Genomic DNA, 14,841 nt, shown 5'->3' with positions numbered 1-14,841 from the left:
ATAAGTTCCACAGTAATAGGTTAGGAGAGGAGGCCCGTGGTCCCCCAAAGGGCCCATTTCCTCAGTGGGCTGGGCAGCAGCTGGAGTCGGCTTCCACCTCAGGGTTAGGACTGATCCTCCTGATGCCTCGGGGGACCCTGAAAATTACCTGGACACTGAGAGACACTCAGTGACTTGCCCAGGGTCACACAGCTCAACAGGATCTAGGTTTTCTGAACTCCCTCAGCTCTCCAATAAGACACTAGCCCGCCTATCACTGGGAACCCAATTTTATAAACCCTTTAAACACCGTTGAGTACTGGTACCCCCCATTCTGGACCTCAAAGAACAGCATCGCAGTCAAGCTAATAACTGTGAAGGGCAGCGAGCCTCACGCTGAGCACACGGTGTGTGCAGGCCCAGACCCCGACTCCTCCCAGGAGAGTGTGGGTCAGTCTCCAAAGGAGGGGCCTTACTCCCCACATCAGGGGTGCCCCCGGCACTGAACAGGACACGAGGGAGACCTCTGAGCAACGCCTGGGAATGCAGCATGAACCCACAACACCACCCCAGAACTGCCAAGGGGAACAGGCCTCCGAGGACACTGAGGTCAGCCTCGACCTAAAGCATGAGTCTGGTCCCCCAGCTGCCTCCTCACAACAGCCTCAGCGGGCAGGGGGCTCATGACCTCCCTGAGACGCCCGTTCACCTGCCAGGAGCTCTACCTGGTGAGGAGTTTTCTTTAAACTGAGTTGAAATCTGCCTCCTCCTACCTTACCCCCAGGTCTCTTATTTAACTTTCTGCAATATACCAAAATAACACTGACATGTCAGAATCACCTGTGCTTACTGATGAATAAATGCACACAAACAACATTAAGACAAACTTTTGATTTTTTTCATATTTTGTTGTTATTCTTCAGCCGTGTATGACTTTCGGTGACCAACCCCATTTAGGGTTTTCCTGACAAAGATACTGGAGTGATTGGCGGTTTCCTTCTCCAGCTCATTTTACAGATGAGGAAACTGAGGCAAACAGGATGAAGTGACTTGCCCAGGGTCACGTGGCTAGTAAGTGTCTGAGGCTGGATTTGAACTCAAGAAGACGAGTCTTCTTGACTCCAGGCCCAGTGTTTTATCCTCTGTGCCCCCTTTTCATTTTTGTCTGTATCTAAAAGCCTTGGACTTGGAGACGGAGGATCTGGATTCAAATGTCGCCTTTTCTACTTTACTTACTTCCTGTGTGGCCTTGGGCAAATGCCTCACCTCTCGGGGCTTTCCTTATCTATAAAATAAAGAGATTGGACTGTGACATTTGTCCAATGTCTAAAATCCTTTCAAATCGACAAGCCTGGTTGTGGCCCAAAGAGTCCCTGGAATGAGGATCGCCTGCCTTTAGCAAACACTGGGCCTGCCTCTGCAGCAGTTCCTAAGGGACAGGGGAAACATTGATCTAGTAAACAATTATTGTCTTCTGGTAAGAAGCTCCAACTAAGAAAGGATGAAGATCGTAATTATTTTTATTTGTTCATAAGGTTCTTTTTTTTTTCCAGTGGGTAAATTCACAGTTAGGCAGAACTTTTTCTCATATGCCTAATTTTTCAAGGAAATTATCCAAAGCCCTTTGCATGCTTGTTATATAAAATCATCTGAAAGGAAACTGGGGGAAGCAGAAGCAACAGCTCAGGTTAAAGACTTTTGTTAAAGCGCCTGGAATTACTGATGCTTCCGATGCCCCTTCTACGCTGAGACCTGAGCCAAAGGAGCGCTCCAGCAAAGAAATACAATTTCAAGTTCACGTTAAAATGCCACAGTTGTGATCAGACTTCACCAAAAGACATGTGGCGACATCCTTATTTTAACCCAATCTTGCTCTTTAATTTAATTCTTGACAAAAGGTGAATCTTCCCTAGATAAATGTTCACCCAGAACACACAGAAGACCTACAAAGGAATATGACTGAATCTTTTTTTTTTGAAAATACAAACAAGTAGCAGGTGACAATAATTCATAGATTTATTTTAGCTATTTTCTGACACTAAAAATAGCAATAATGTAAGACTCTCAATACTGTATCTTGTCTTTCTCTTAATAGGCTCCAATGACTCCTTCAAATCCTTCTGTAATCCTAAAACCTCACATATCTGGAGATAATTATAAAAGTATTACTGAAACAAAAAGGCTGGAGAATCTAAATATAACCCCTTTTTCTCCCTCTAATAAAGACAGAACAAGAGTGGCTATGGAGAATGGAGAGAGGATGGTTTGGGGCTCAGGAAGAACCTGGGGTAGAATCCTGGCTGTGACATCTGTGTGACCCAGGGCAAGTCACTCAGCCTCTCTCCAAGCCTAAGTTTCCCCAGTGGGATAAATGAAGCAGAGGACGTTTGCACTGCCTGGGCCCTAGAGGTCAGATGTGGAACTAAAAGGCACCTCACAAATCCCCTGGTGACTTTTACAGATGAGGAGGAAGAGGCTCCGGGGAAGACACTTTGCCAATTCTACGGCACGGGGCAGGGTCAACCTTCCCACTAGGTCTTCTGACAAGAAACCTTGTGCTTTGCGCTCAACACTACCTTCCCTGATGAGAGGAAAGTGCATCGTAAAGCTTAAACCACCATAATAAATGTGCTAGCACTAATAAAGAGAAAAGGGGTTTGTACACAAACGGGTGGGGCTGGCTACATAAAAGGATGTTTTTTCTACTAGGGAGCAGAAACGTTGTTATTAAACACTGGAATGGGTTGTCAAGGGAGGCTATAGTAGAAACTCCTCTGGCCCGCTCTAAGAATAGATTCTGATGTGGCCCCGATGGCTCAGGCAGGGACTCACCCTGAAGGTAAGGGATGCACCCAATTCTTCAGGGTCTCTCTGCCCTGAGCGAGACTCTAGGATTCCCCGGCTCCGATCGCCAAGAAACCAACGAACACTGGCAGCCAGACAGAGGCTCGGGACGCGGCTTCTATTGCCACAAGTGCTTTGCCGGCCACTGGGGGGAGCTGAAACCGTGCAGTGCCTGCAGCAGACGGCACATGTCAGGGGATCAGGAGCTGAGGTAGAGGGTCCTGGGAGAGCAGGGATCACCTCTACTCTGCATCAAGCAGGGGCAGGGCCAGAATTCAACCCCCACCTCACCGATTCCAAATCCAGGGCCTTTTCCACTACGCCAAGACGGCCGGGAAGGTCCCAGGCTGAGTCCACACTTTTAATGAAAATTTCTATTTTTTTTCTATTAAAAAGGCAGCCAAAAGCAAGGTGTCAAAACGTTTTCACTACAAGTATATTAAAATGAGAAGTGCCGTATATTCAAAGTCATTAAACTTCTACCAAAAAAAAAAAAAGAGTTCCCAAACTTGCTCTCAGCGGAGTTTGATGTAAGGTCCTACTAGACTAGAGGGATCCACCCGTCCACCAACCGCAAAACTCTGGTACCCTGAGAAAGAAAGACTCGGGGAAAAGATTTCTGAGTTCAAGGCTTAAGTGCTTAACACACTGAAACTCAACTGACCAGAGAGTTCTTGGGCCAAGCTTTAGGATTTCCCCCAAGAATTCTAGTGCAGGGTAAGCTTCATCTTCCTCAGTTTTTAATTATCTGATGATTTATATTCATCTTTAAAATGAGTATAAAGTCAATGAAATGATAATTACCTTCCCTCCCCGCCACCTCCCACCTCCCTCAAAATGTGAACTGGACACTGAAGAATACTGACTTTGACTGGTGGCTTTTCTTAGAGCATCCCCAGCACCCACACCCCATTCCTGCAGCCAACGGGTCTCCTGCATCCCAGGGCCCTATTCTTCCCATTGCCCGAGTGGATAACATGTAATGGTATTTATGTTAGTAGAGAATGGATGACTGCAGCAAACCATTCTTTAGTGACAACAAAGAAGTTGAAGAAAAGGAGAAGTGAAATGGGCAAAAAGTCCTAATTCATTCCTCTTCATATCCTCTCACTTGTCCTATCTGGGATGTGAAATAAAGAACATGATCTATACTGCACAAAGATGACAGAATTTTCAATACGTATTCTTTTCTTTCAGGATTAAACAGAAGTTTCTTATAACTTCAGAACTAACTTTGCTTCTCAGATGGGAGAACAAAGAAAATACTAAAATATCACTCTGTCTAAGACGACTGCATGATCTAGTCATCTTACAGAATTCAATGAAAAACACGAGGAATTATATATTGTTAAAAATCTGCCTAAAAGAACCAGTATCTTATTAAAGATTACTTTAGCAGCATAATCCTGTGATCCGACACATAGAAAAATAACCAAAGGATCTATGGAATCTAGAATACTTCCACACTTTCCATCTACTCTATTAATAAGCATACGAACAGGGATTGTGCACATACCAATAATTTAAGTGTCCTAAGCAAAACCTAAACTCCAGAAATATATTTTTAAATACAAAGTATCTTATAAGATGTAGAGTGTTTGGTTTTGTCTGAGTTATCAATGCAGCTACTCTACAAGTCACCCACTCACAATACTCCCAATGCAGGCAGAAAATCCGAGACTCAGCTAAAACCCCATGTAATGCACACTGTCTAAAGATGCTGCTGTCAAAGTTGGTACATGCTATTTTAATTAGTGTCTATTTATGGTACAACTATGGAGTTCATATGTTAACGTCAATTTAGGTTTTTCAGAGTTAACTCTAAAGAAGTAAGATCACCGAGACCAAAGATGAAAACTTTAAAACTTAAATGAGCTATTTCACATGTAAAGAAACTTTTTTAAAGTTAATTCATTCTAGCTACTTCAAACTATTTTGAATGTTTATGCATGAGGAACACTTCCAATTTTACAAAATGCAGTTGCGAAATCCACTGCAATCCTGCCTATCAATACTTCAAAATGTAGGTGAACTAAATATATTAATAATGACAAATGAAAATATAGGAATACAGTTAACTCCAAGAATGAATTTTAGATGCAAGAGAGGCTTATGTTTTAAAAACTTCCACACATCTGTATACTTGAACCCCCAAAGTGCGGTCGTGGAGAGAGGGCCACGCTTGAACTCAGGAAGACAGACTGTCAAGTCACTCTCTCGTAAACAGGAGCTGAGATCCCACCGGCAAATCACAGCTTCACAGCGACGCAGCACACTCTTCCGAGCCTACAAATTACAACGAGGTAGCGATCTGCACTGGGGCAGAACGTCCCTTCTGAGAATTCCTCACAACTCTAAAGTCGCTATTTTCACAAATCACACGCAAAGACGTGTGTTACTTTGTACTCTGAACAGATAGCTCCCGGGAAATTCTCAAGTTCAGGAAAAGAACGCGCACGCACACGACTACGTTCAAAGTTTGGGGATTTCACTGCGAGAAAGAGGACTTCTATTAAAAGGGGCAGGGGACGCTAGCCTAGACACAGCTTTCTATAAAAAGGTCAAACAGCTACAATAGCGAGCCTCTTTTCTGGCCTTTATTTCGGTGCCGAGGCACTACAGGGAGGCGGAGGGAGCTCCTGCACCCAGGTCCACGAGGGACACCCACCCACCCACGCACGAGCGCCCAGGGGCCGGAGCAGAGAGCGGACGCTAAAGGGAGCGACCCGCGGGCCGGCTGGCCAGCTCTGGGCTCCGGCCCCGGCTCGGCCTCTCAAGCCCCGAGAAACTCCGCGAAGGCCGCCGGAGCTCGGAGCCCGCGTGGCCCGGCCGAGCGGTCACGGACCAGGGGCTGACCCCGGCCGGGAGCCGAGGGGAGCAGCGGGCCGCCGCCGCTGCCCTTCAATTCCTGGGCGAGGGGACAGCATGAGCGCCCAGAGTGGGCGCGCGAGTGTGTAACCGTGCGCAAGTGTGTTTGCGCGTATGTGTGAGTGCGTAAGTGTGAGAGTGTGTAAGCACGAGTGAATGTGTAAGTGTGAGTGTGTGTAAGTGTGTGTGCGTGAGCGTGCGGGGCACGAGCCTCCGAGGGGCCGGCCGGCGGGGGAGGCGGGGGGGGGTCCTGGGCCACTGGAGGCACCGCTCTCCGGCCTCCGACCCTCGCCAAGCCCCGCCGGCCCGGAGGCACCGGGACGCCCAGGCTCCTTCGCTTTACAGGGCAGGAAACTGAGGCCGAGGGCGCGCAGCCGGGGCTCGCTGGGCTGGGCGCGTCCTAGCAGGGGGCGGCAAGCACAGCAGCCCCGACCTCGGGGGCGCAGAGCCCGCGTCCACGCGGCGCCGGGTGGGCAGGGGCGCTTACGTTTTCTGCACCGGCTTCCTCCGCTTGCGGCTGGCGTAGGTGATGTGGGCGCCGCCCGCGCTGCTCATGGCGGCGGGCCCCGCGGGGTGCGGGCTGCGCGCGGACTCCGGACGGCCGCAGGTGGCGGGAGCGCGGCCGCAGGTGAGGCGGCGGGCGCGCGCAGCGGGGGGGGAGGGAGACGGGCGGCGGGGCGCAGGCGCACAGGCTCCGCTCCTCGGCCGGCAACCCCCGGGAGCCCCGCTCCACGGCGGGTAGGGGTGGGGGGCAAGGGCCCGCGCACGTCCGCCGCCTCAGGGGCTTCCCCGGCTCCTGACGCCCGCCCGCGATCTCGGGGCCGCCGCCGCCACCAAAGCTGCTCCTGCTGCCGCCGCCGCCAAGTCACCCCGAGCGCAGCGTCCCCGCCCGACCACCTCCGGGCAGCCTGACAGCCGCGCCCTCCGGCCCCGCCCCCTCGCGCCCCGCCCTCCAAGACCCCGCCCCCGGGCTCCGCCCCTCCTTCTGCGTCACCGCGGCTGCCGTGCTGTCCCTCTTCCGGCGCCATCTTGGTAAGGTCGGGAGCGAGGCTGTGGTCCAGGACCCGCCAGACCCAGCATCAAAGGATGCTGCCGTCCCTGCCTTGGATGCTGCTGGGAGGCAGCGCGGCGCCGTGTGCCGAAGCCCCCCGGGACATGGACTCGCACTGCGCTTTATCCACTTCCTGTAGGGCCGATGGCCCCGAGCCTCAATTTCCGCCTCCGTAAAACGAAGCCGTGTAGGCTGAGCTCAGTGCGCGCAAAGTCCTGGGGGCCGACAGCCCCTGCTCGCAAGTCGCTTCCACTCTGGGAGGGCGCCCCGATTACCTGGGTGCGGGGCAGTCGGTCTACATGGCAGGCTGTCCGCTCGTGGCAGTTGGAGGGCCCCCCCACGCAGCCCCCAGGTGCCGAAGGGCGGGGCTGGGTCCAGGTGTCCAGGCTCCCCGCGGCGCCCGTCCAGCCCCGCATACCGGCGGTGCCCGCATCCCCTCCGACCCGGGGACACCCGTGTCCCCTCCAGTCCCGCAGCCCCGCGTTGCCCGCACCCCCACTGGGGAGACAGTCCAAGCTTGTTTTCTGGAGCTTGCGTTCCCTACAGCTGAGATGGGGAGCATCCGGAGAGGGCAGCACCTGAGAGGTGGCTCGAAGGCGGGGTCTACAAGGGCACCAGGGATTCCCGGACCTCGAGGAAGGAGGGGAGCTCTGCTCTTGGGCCCAGGTTCTAGCGTGGGATCTGCCATTGTCTTCCAGTTCTCCCATGACCTTGGGAGTCTATCTTCTCCCTCTCCGCCTCATTCTCCTCCTCTATTCGGTGCTATCTGCAGGTTTGATTTGTGAATCTGATCATTAAGGTCTAAGTCCTAAAATTTTCAATTTACTTCTTTCAGAAGTGGGAAAAAAAAAAACCCTGCCTGCAGAGGTGGCAAATTCCCCTTAGACCCTGCTAGAGTAACGGTCTTGCTGACTTGGCAGGTGTGCGGTAGAGAGGATTTTAATAAAGGCATTCATTCTATCGCCTACAAGCCCCCAGCCCGTCCTAAAATGTGCCACTCAGGATCCCGCTGTCATCTGCCCACAGCAATCACCTCCTTATTCTAGGAGGCCATAAGATTGCATTTTTCTTTAAAAACAAAGGAACAAACAGCGGAAGCCCGTATCCCATTGTTAATTCACGTGCAGCTTGCAGTCTCTTTCAGAAGAACTGCTCTCTGGCCAGATTTCCCCTATCTCGTTGCTGTGAAACTGACCAAGGCGAGGCATAGAGATGTGGAGGTTGAGACTGGAGACACAGGCTTGTCAGCTATGTAGATGGGGCCATTACTGCTACAGAGGTGTCATTGAATGGTGTGGTTGTGGGCAACAAATGTAGAGAAAAGTTCTAGGAACAGAGCCTTAGGGGAAACCCACATTTAGGGCATGTGGGAAGGAAGAACCTGCAGAGGAGACAGAACTGGGCCCATCAGAGAGATGACAGAAAGTCACTGAGCAAAGCCAAGATGAGCTGGGGTGGGGGTGGGGGGAACAGAGGGTTGGTACTGGGGCGGATAAGCCAGCCATGTTATCAGCTTCAAAAAGGCTTAGGACTGATGGAGGCTGACAGAAAGCTATCACTGCAAACTGCATTTTAGAAAAGACCTTAATGAGATGGAGAGCATCCTACAGAGGGCACCAGAATAGTGAAGAAAACTTAGAGGTTGTCTAGTCTAATGCACTCATTTTACAGATGAGAAAACTGAGACCCCATTGGACTAAGTGACTTGCCCAAGGTCACACAGCTAGTCTCAGATCCTCGAGTTCCAAATTCAGCCCTCTTGCCACTCAACCATGCCATCTCAAGAACATGCCATCTGAAAAGAAGTCTTAAGCCCAGATAAGGGAGAGCTTTGGGCATCTGATATCCATTGTGAAGAATTTCACAGGGGAAGCACTCGTGCTGTCTGCAGTTTGCACATGGAGGTTTGCGTGTTGTCCCCCTATTAGACTGTGAGCTCCTGAAAGCCAGGCCTATCTTTTTCCTTTCTTTGTGTCTCAAGTCCTTTGCACAGTACCTGGCATATAAGACACACAGCACTAGACTTGTTCTGTGTGGCCCCAAATAATAGAACTGAGGGCAAAGGGTGAAAGTCACTAAAAGGCGCACCTTGGCATAAGGACCGCTTTCCTGATGGAGCTGTCCAAAGTCACAGGGGCTTTCTCTGGGAGTAATCCTCACCTGAAGACTGGCGAACCACTGGTCAAGTGGATGGGAAGGGAAATTGGTTACTATGGATGGGCCTCTGATGGTTCTGCCTCTGGCAGTACAGGAGTCCGTTCATTTTGTAGCCTTCAGGGGAAGTTTCAGGAGAGTGGTCATGGTAGCTAGATTTAAAAGAAGCTAAGCGTGTGAGTGGGTGATGCAAAAGTGAAATTATCAAATGGAGATTAATCCTATGGAAACTTTGGTGATGACAGAAACAGAAGGCAGTAGCTTCGAGAGCCAACATAGTTGGGTTTTTTTTTTTTGGTTTAGGTTTTCTGATTAGTTGGTTGTTTTTTATAAGAAAAGAATGTAGCTGATAAGAAGAAAGTCCCCAGAGACACCAAAATATTTGTAGCAACACTTTTTTGTGTGTGATAAAGAGTTGGAAACGTGTAAATACTCTTTGATTGGAGAATGGCTAAACAAATTGTGGAACATGAATGTAATGGAAGGTGACTGTGCTGTAAGAAATAACAAATATGAGGAATATAGAGAAGCACAAACAGATCTACATGAACTGATATCAGCAAAATGAATTAAGCAGAGTGAAGAAATAATAGGTCGATTACAACAACGTAAATGCAAAGAACAAGCACATTAAAAATCAGAAGTCAAATTTTCACCATTATAAAGAGCAAACATGGTTTGAAGGAAGAAATATAAGAAGGTAACCAGGTGGGAGATGGGAGGTCCAAAGTGTTGGACGTTGCATTTGTTTCCAGAGTTTTTCAATTTATTGATCAATGATGCAGATTTTTTCTGCTTTTTCTTTTTTCTTTTTTTTAGCATTTAAAAATTGCCATTTGCAAAAAATGAATAAAAACCAAAATAAATCTTAAATTCTATTTGCTATGTGGAATAGCTCTTTGAGAGGGGCAAGGGTATTGGGAGAAATGATGGTGATATAAAGAAAAAAAAACCAAAGAGATCAGTAAAAACTTATTTTAAAAAAAGAAAGAAAGAAATACGGAGGCCTTCAGGGGAAGGATTCAAGGGAAAAGGAAAACTTGAAGATGCCAGGAGAGACAGAATGAATGGATACACATTTATTACATGTTTATTTTTAAACATTCAATAGAGGCCAAGCACTGTACCAAGAGCTGAAGGAAGACAAATCTCTGCCCTCCAGGAGCCCACATTCTAGTCAAGGGACTTCTAGTCTGCTGCCACCATCTGCCAAGGATGGGTGGCCATAGGTGTTTGAGGAGTGAAGAAAAGGGTTAGAACAGCTTCTAGGGGGAGATCACCAGCAAGAGGAGAAATAAACAGCCATGGCTGCCGGCATAGGGGAATTGCTTTGTGCCTTTGGATCGCTGCATTCTCCCTCGTGGTGCTGCAGGCTTGGAGAGCCGGGCCCAGGGTCAGGAAGGACTGGATTGGAGTCCAGTGTCTGACCATCCCGGGCTCACTGAAGCTGGAGGAGATACTTAAACTCTCAGCGTCCCAGGTGGCCTGGAGTAGCTCTCACTCCAGGCTACGGAGCAGAGGTTGCTCTGCAGTAGCAGAAGGTGTTTCCACACTGGGAGTTCCTACACTAATGAAATCACAGGTTTGAATTCTCTTCCCTCCCACCCTTCAAATAACCTCCCATCGTCTCCTTTGACCCTCACCTACAGACCCACATATACCTCTGAAGGTTGATGATGCCTAAGTTTTGGCCCCATGTTACAATTGAGGAAATACCCTCTTAGAGGTAAAGTGCTTTGCTGAAGTCACAGCAGACTCAAACTTAGGCCCTTTGACTTCATATGTTGCTCATAGACTGTCGCCTGCTCCTTCAGTGGCAGGAAGATGGCTGACCAGCCCGGGCCACTTGCGTTTTAACTTAGATAGCATGACAGTAGAGTGGAACATGGCGCGGTGATGGTGGGGACCAGCCCATGGTAACCTGGGAGTGGGAAGGGAGAAAGGGAGGGGTGGCGTAGGCTAAGAGCTGGGGCCTGAGGGATCCTTTGGTGTGACTGGGGATGTGGTGAATACGCTTCTGTCCTGCCCAGGTAGAGTCACAGAAGCAGAGAATGTGAGAGTTGGAAGGAAGCTCTGGACCCATGTGGTGGGAGTCCCAAATCCAGGGTAGCCTGAAGGGGGCTTTGGACAAGACATCTGAAGCCCAGCCTGTCTGTGGTTCATTAATATACACTGTCAAGATCACCAATTTCCAGATTAGAATATTTTGTTACCAGAAACTGTAGGACATCAGTGCTCTTAAGACTTATTTGATGGGATTCTAAATTGTGAGTGAGGGTCACAGTGATTGGAGCATCACTGAGCTTAAGTCTCTTCTATCACTTCCAGGTAGACTGTGACATCCTGCTATTGTGAAAATAATCCCTTACTTTTTTTTTTTTTTGGCTGGGCAATGGGGTTAAATGACTTGTCCAGGGTCACACAGCTAGTAAATGTTATGTGTCTGAGGCCAGATTTGAACTCAGGTCCTCCTGACTCCAGAGCTGACGCTGTATCCACTGTGCAACCTAGCTGCCCCTTATTGTGAAAATAATCGAGACAACATTGACTTGGCACTTTAAAGTTTGCGAAGCACTTTATAATTGTTACCTCATTGCATCCTTACAGCAGTTCCATGTCAAACTTAGTTAAATGAAATTGCACAGTGGATACGGTGCCTGGCCTGGAGTCAGGAAGAGCTGAGTTCAAATCTAATTTTAGACATTGACTAACCGTCTAGTCACTAAACCTCTGTTTTCTCATCTGTAAAATGGGGCTAACAATAGCACCTACCTCCCAGGGTTGTTGAGAGGACGAAATGAAATCATATTTTTAAAGCACCTGCCACATAGTAAATGCTATGTAAGTGCTAGCTGTTATTATTTTCTAGGGCTGTATCAATAATAAGTGTCTAAAGTGTTATTTGAACTCAGCTCTTCCCGATTCCAAGTCCAGGGCTCTAGCCACTATACCACTTAGCTTCCTATGATGCTGTTGAGCTAATAGCCTACTGATATTGGTGGCATTTTCAAGGTTGGTATTCATTTCCCCCTTCTTACCCGCACAAGGGTAACGATCGATTTATATTGATCCATCAACATTCTTTCTTCTTCTTCTTGAGCTGTGGAAACATGTCAAGGGAGCTGAATGTGGGTATGGGTGTTGCCTATGGGTGTGAAATGGACCAAATATAAGTGGGGTTGTGAAATGATGATTATGTCTCCATTAAGCTGACAAATGAATACATGAATGAATGAATGGATGAATGAATGAATGCATTTATCGATCCCTTACTACATGCAAAGCATTCTGCTAAGTTCAGGGGACAGAACTAGAAACGTGAGGCCATCCCTCTTCTCAGGGGCTCCCATTCCAATTGGAATAGATGCCACACCGGGAAGGTCCGACTGCAGAGCAGAGAGAACACCCCACGAGAACTTTGGGTGCCGCAGCAGAGCCAATGGTAAGGCTCGGGATGGAGATGAGATTTGGAGCTCTTCACGGCAACAGACTGTCTTTGGCTTTTCTTTGTCTCTCCAGAGCTTGGCATGGTGCCTGGCACATAGTAGGTGCTTAATCCATGCTGATTGACTGGCCAGAGGGCACAGCCTTGGTGGATCCAGGCCCCCACGGGTTGGGTGGAGTCAGGAGGTGGTGTGGCAGGGGGGAGCGCTTGGCACTTGGCTGTTCTTTGGTCCCAGGGGCACTTGGTAACTTTATTGCTTTATTTAGCGTTAGCAGATGAGGTGATATCAAAGACTACCCTTTACTGACTCTAGCTGCATTGCAAGGATTGCCTGGAGCACGAAGAGTAGAACTGGGCAGTGAAGAGGCGATGCGGCCGGGCGTTTCTGGATTCTCTGGCAGGTCAGTCACTCGATCCAAAAGCATTTGTTCAGCGTCTGTGCTCTGTCATGGTCCTACCAAGCTGGGAAGGCTTAGAGTAGCTTAGAGTAGACCCCCTACCCACCGCAGTGGTGGGGACAACATGTCTGTTGTCCAAGAATCAGCCTAGATTCATGTGGAGAGGTTCATTGTCAAGGAAGGTGCAAAGACTATCCATGAAGTGGAGGGGTGAAGATCTGCACGGGTGAATGGGGTGTCCACAGGGGTGAAGTTGTACCTCTTTGAAATACTAAAGTAGAAAAGTCCAATCAGGTAGTGCAGACCCCCCCAAATCTGTCCTGTTTTACCTCAAGTGTATTGTGGACTGAAGTACCCCTAAAATTGCTTTATTTCCCTTTGTGCACCCACACAAGCAAGGTGGAGATAAACTAGTCAAACGCCTACTATGTGCTTGGCACTGGGGATATAAAGAAAGGCCAAAGCCAGTCCCTGCCCTCCTAGAGCTCAGAATCTAAAGGGAGAGGCAACATGCAAACAACTGTGTTCAAACAAGGTATATGTAGAATCAACTAGAGATATCTCAAGGGAAGGCATTAGAATTAATGTGGATCAGGCAGGGCTTTAGAAGTTAAGCTATATTTATAGAAACAACTACAAAGGTAAGAGAGGGGACGTTAAAAGCTTCTGAATGGGAAAGGGATTTTTTTACATTTTTAATTTTTATTTTTTTGGGGAAAGAGATTTTAAAAGTCCTCTGATTCTGTGGGTAGGTCCACCACTCAACTAATTGGAAACCCCTCAAGGGCAGGGACTGTCTTTTGGGCTCTTTTTGCCTCCCTAGCATGTCCTTGGTGCCTGGTACATAGTAGGGATTTATTAAAAGTTTACTGACTGGCTGACTGACTACACCAAGAACATGAAAATCTAACCTGTTTTAAGTCTGTACAGAAATCTGGAGAATCCTCAACCAGGCTCAGAATCTCAACAAGTAGCCACTTGTAGCAAGAGCACTTTATATTTTTTTTTTTGATGCACTAACACTTAGTATATTGATTTATAGAATCTAATAGAACTTAGTGGAGGGGAATTATTAAATACTCATTAAAATAATTGTTCTTTATTTCTTAGGAAACCTCATTTTGAGAAACTTCAGATAGACTCAAGTGGACAGATTTGCATGTCTCCTCCACTGATGAAGCTGACTGATCACACTGCCTGACTCTTTTCTGTGTCCTCCCCAACATTTCACAAAGGAGGTCCATCCAATGTGCTGACATCCTTCCTCATCTTCCCTGACATAGGGAGGATAGCAGTGGAGTGCTGGCTGTCCACTGATGGTCCAATGCCTGCTGTCCATGACCAGCCTCTTCTCTTCTTAGCAGACATTTCACACTCTAGCCTGAAGGCTGAAAACCAAAACAAAACACTCTGTTTTCACATTTTGCATCGAAACTTTGCATAATCCTCCTTTTAAGTCTCTGATTGCTATAATGAAATATTTAACCACAACAAAGCTGGATCGTTTTATTTCTTTCTTTCTTTATGTATTTGAGGGATGGAGAACAAAAAATACAGCATAGAGAGCTCTGCAGCTGAAGTGAAGAAACAGGGTTTGAATTCTGCGTCTGCCCCTTGTGTATCCTTCATAATGTCATGAAACATCCTGATCTTGGTTTCTTCATCCATAAAATGATGATGATGATGATGATGATGATGATGATAGCATTCCTTTAGGGCTTTCAGGTTTACAAAGCACTTTACATTTTCCATTATCCATTTGAGTCTCACAACAGCCTTGGGAAGTAGTTGCTATTATTATCCCCATTTTACAGATAAGGAGACTGAAAACAGAGTTTAAGAGACTTGCCCTGGCTCACACAGTCAGTAAATATTTGGACTAAGATTTGAACTTGGGTCTTCCTGATGAGAGCCAGGACTGGTATCAGGAAGACCTGAGTTCAAATCCAGCCTAGCTGTATGACCCTGGGCAAGTCACTTAACCCTGTTTACCTCAGTTTCCTCATCTGTAAAATGAGCTGGAGAAGGAAATGGCCAACCACTCCAGTATCTCTGCCAAGATAACCCCAAATAGGGTCACAAAGAGTCGGACATGACCAATA

The 14,841-nt window shown here is 48.0% G+C and overlaps 2 protein-coding genes across 2 annotated transcripts in view; one reads left to right on the top strand and one right to left on the bottom strand.

The window, feature by feature from the left end:
- Positions 1 to 6,360, bottom strand: part of AHR (aryl hydrocarbon receptor) — a 66,810-nt gene extending 60,450 nt beyond the window's left edge. The window contains exon 1 of the mRNA XM_021000004.2: positions 6,179 to 6,360. Coding sequence (XP_020855663.1) covers positions 6,179 to 6,246 — 68 coding nt within the window. The 5' untranslated portion in view covers positions 6,247 to 6,360. The remainder of the gene's footprint in view (positions 1 to 6,178) is intronic.
- A 249-nt stretch (positions 6,361 to 6,609) lies between these two features.
- On the top strand, positions 6,610 to 14,225 carry LOC110217577 (uncharacterized). Its single transcript, XM_078150713.1, has 3 exons — positions 6,610 to 12,338; positions 12,608 to 12,742; positions 13,850 to 14,225. Exon 1 carries the CDS (start codon positions 6,887 to 6,889, stop codon positions 7,322 to 7,324), a length of 438 nt encoding a protein of 145 aa, XP_078006839.1. The 5' UTR covers positions 6,610 to 6,886; the 3' UTR covers positions 7,325 to 12,338; positions 12,608 to 12,742; positions 13,850 to 14,225.
- The last annotated feature ends 616 nt before the right edge of the window (positions 14,226 to 14,841 follow it).

Source organism: Phascolarctos cinereus, unplaced genomic scaffold (assembly GCF_003287225.1).
Source record: "Phascolarctos cinereus isolate Bilbo 61053 unplaced genomic scaffold, phaCin_HiC Scaffold_1;HRSCAF=81, whole genome shotgun sequence".
Lineage (NCBI taxonomy): Eukaryota > Metazoa > Chordata > Mammalia > Diprotodontia > Phascolarctidae > Phascolarctos > Phascolarctos cinereus.
Note: the sequence above shows the minus strand (reverse complement) of the source record. Positions and strands in the feature narration are given on the sequence as shown.

What these genes read in the sequence shown, in the direction of transcription:
- LOC110217577 (XM_078150713.1), top strand. Translation starts at nt 6,887, where the DNA reads ATGGCCCCGAGCCTCAATTTCCGCCTCCGTAAAACGAAGCCGTGTAGG.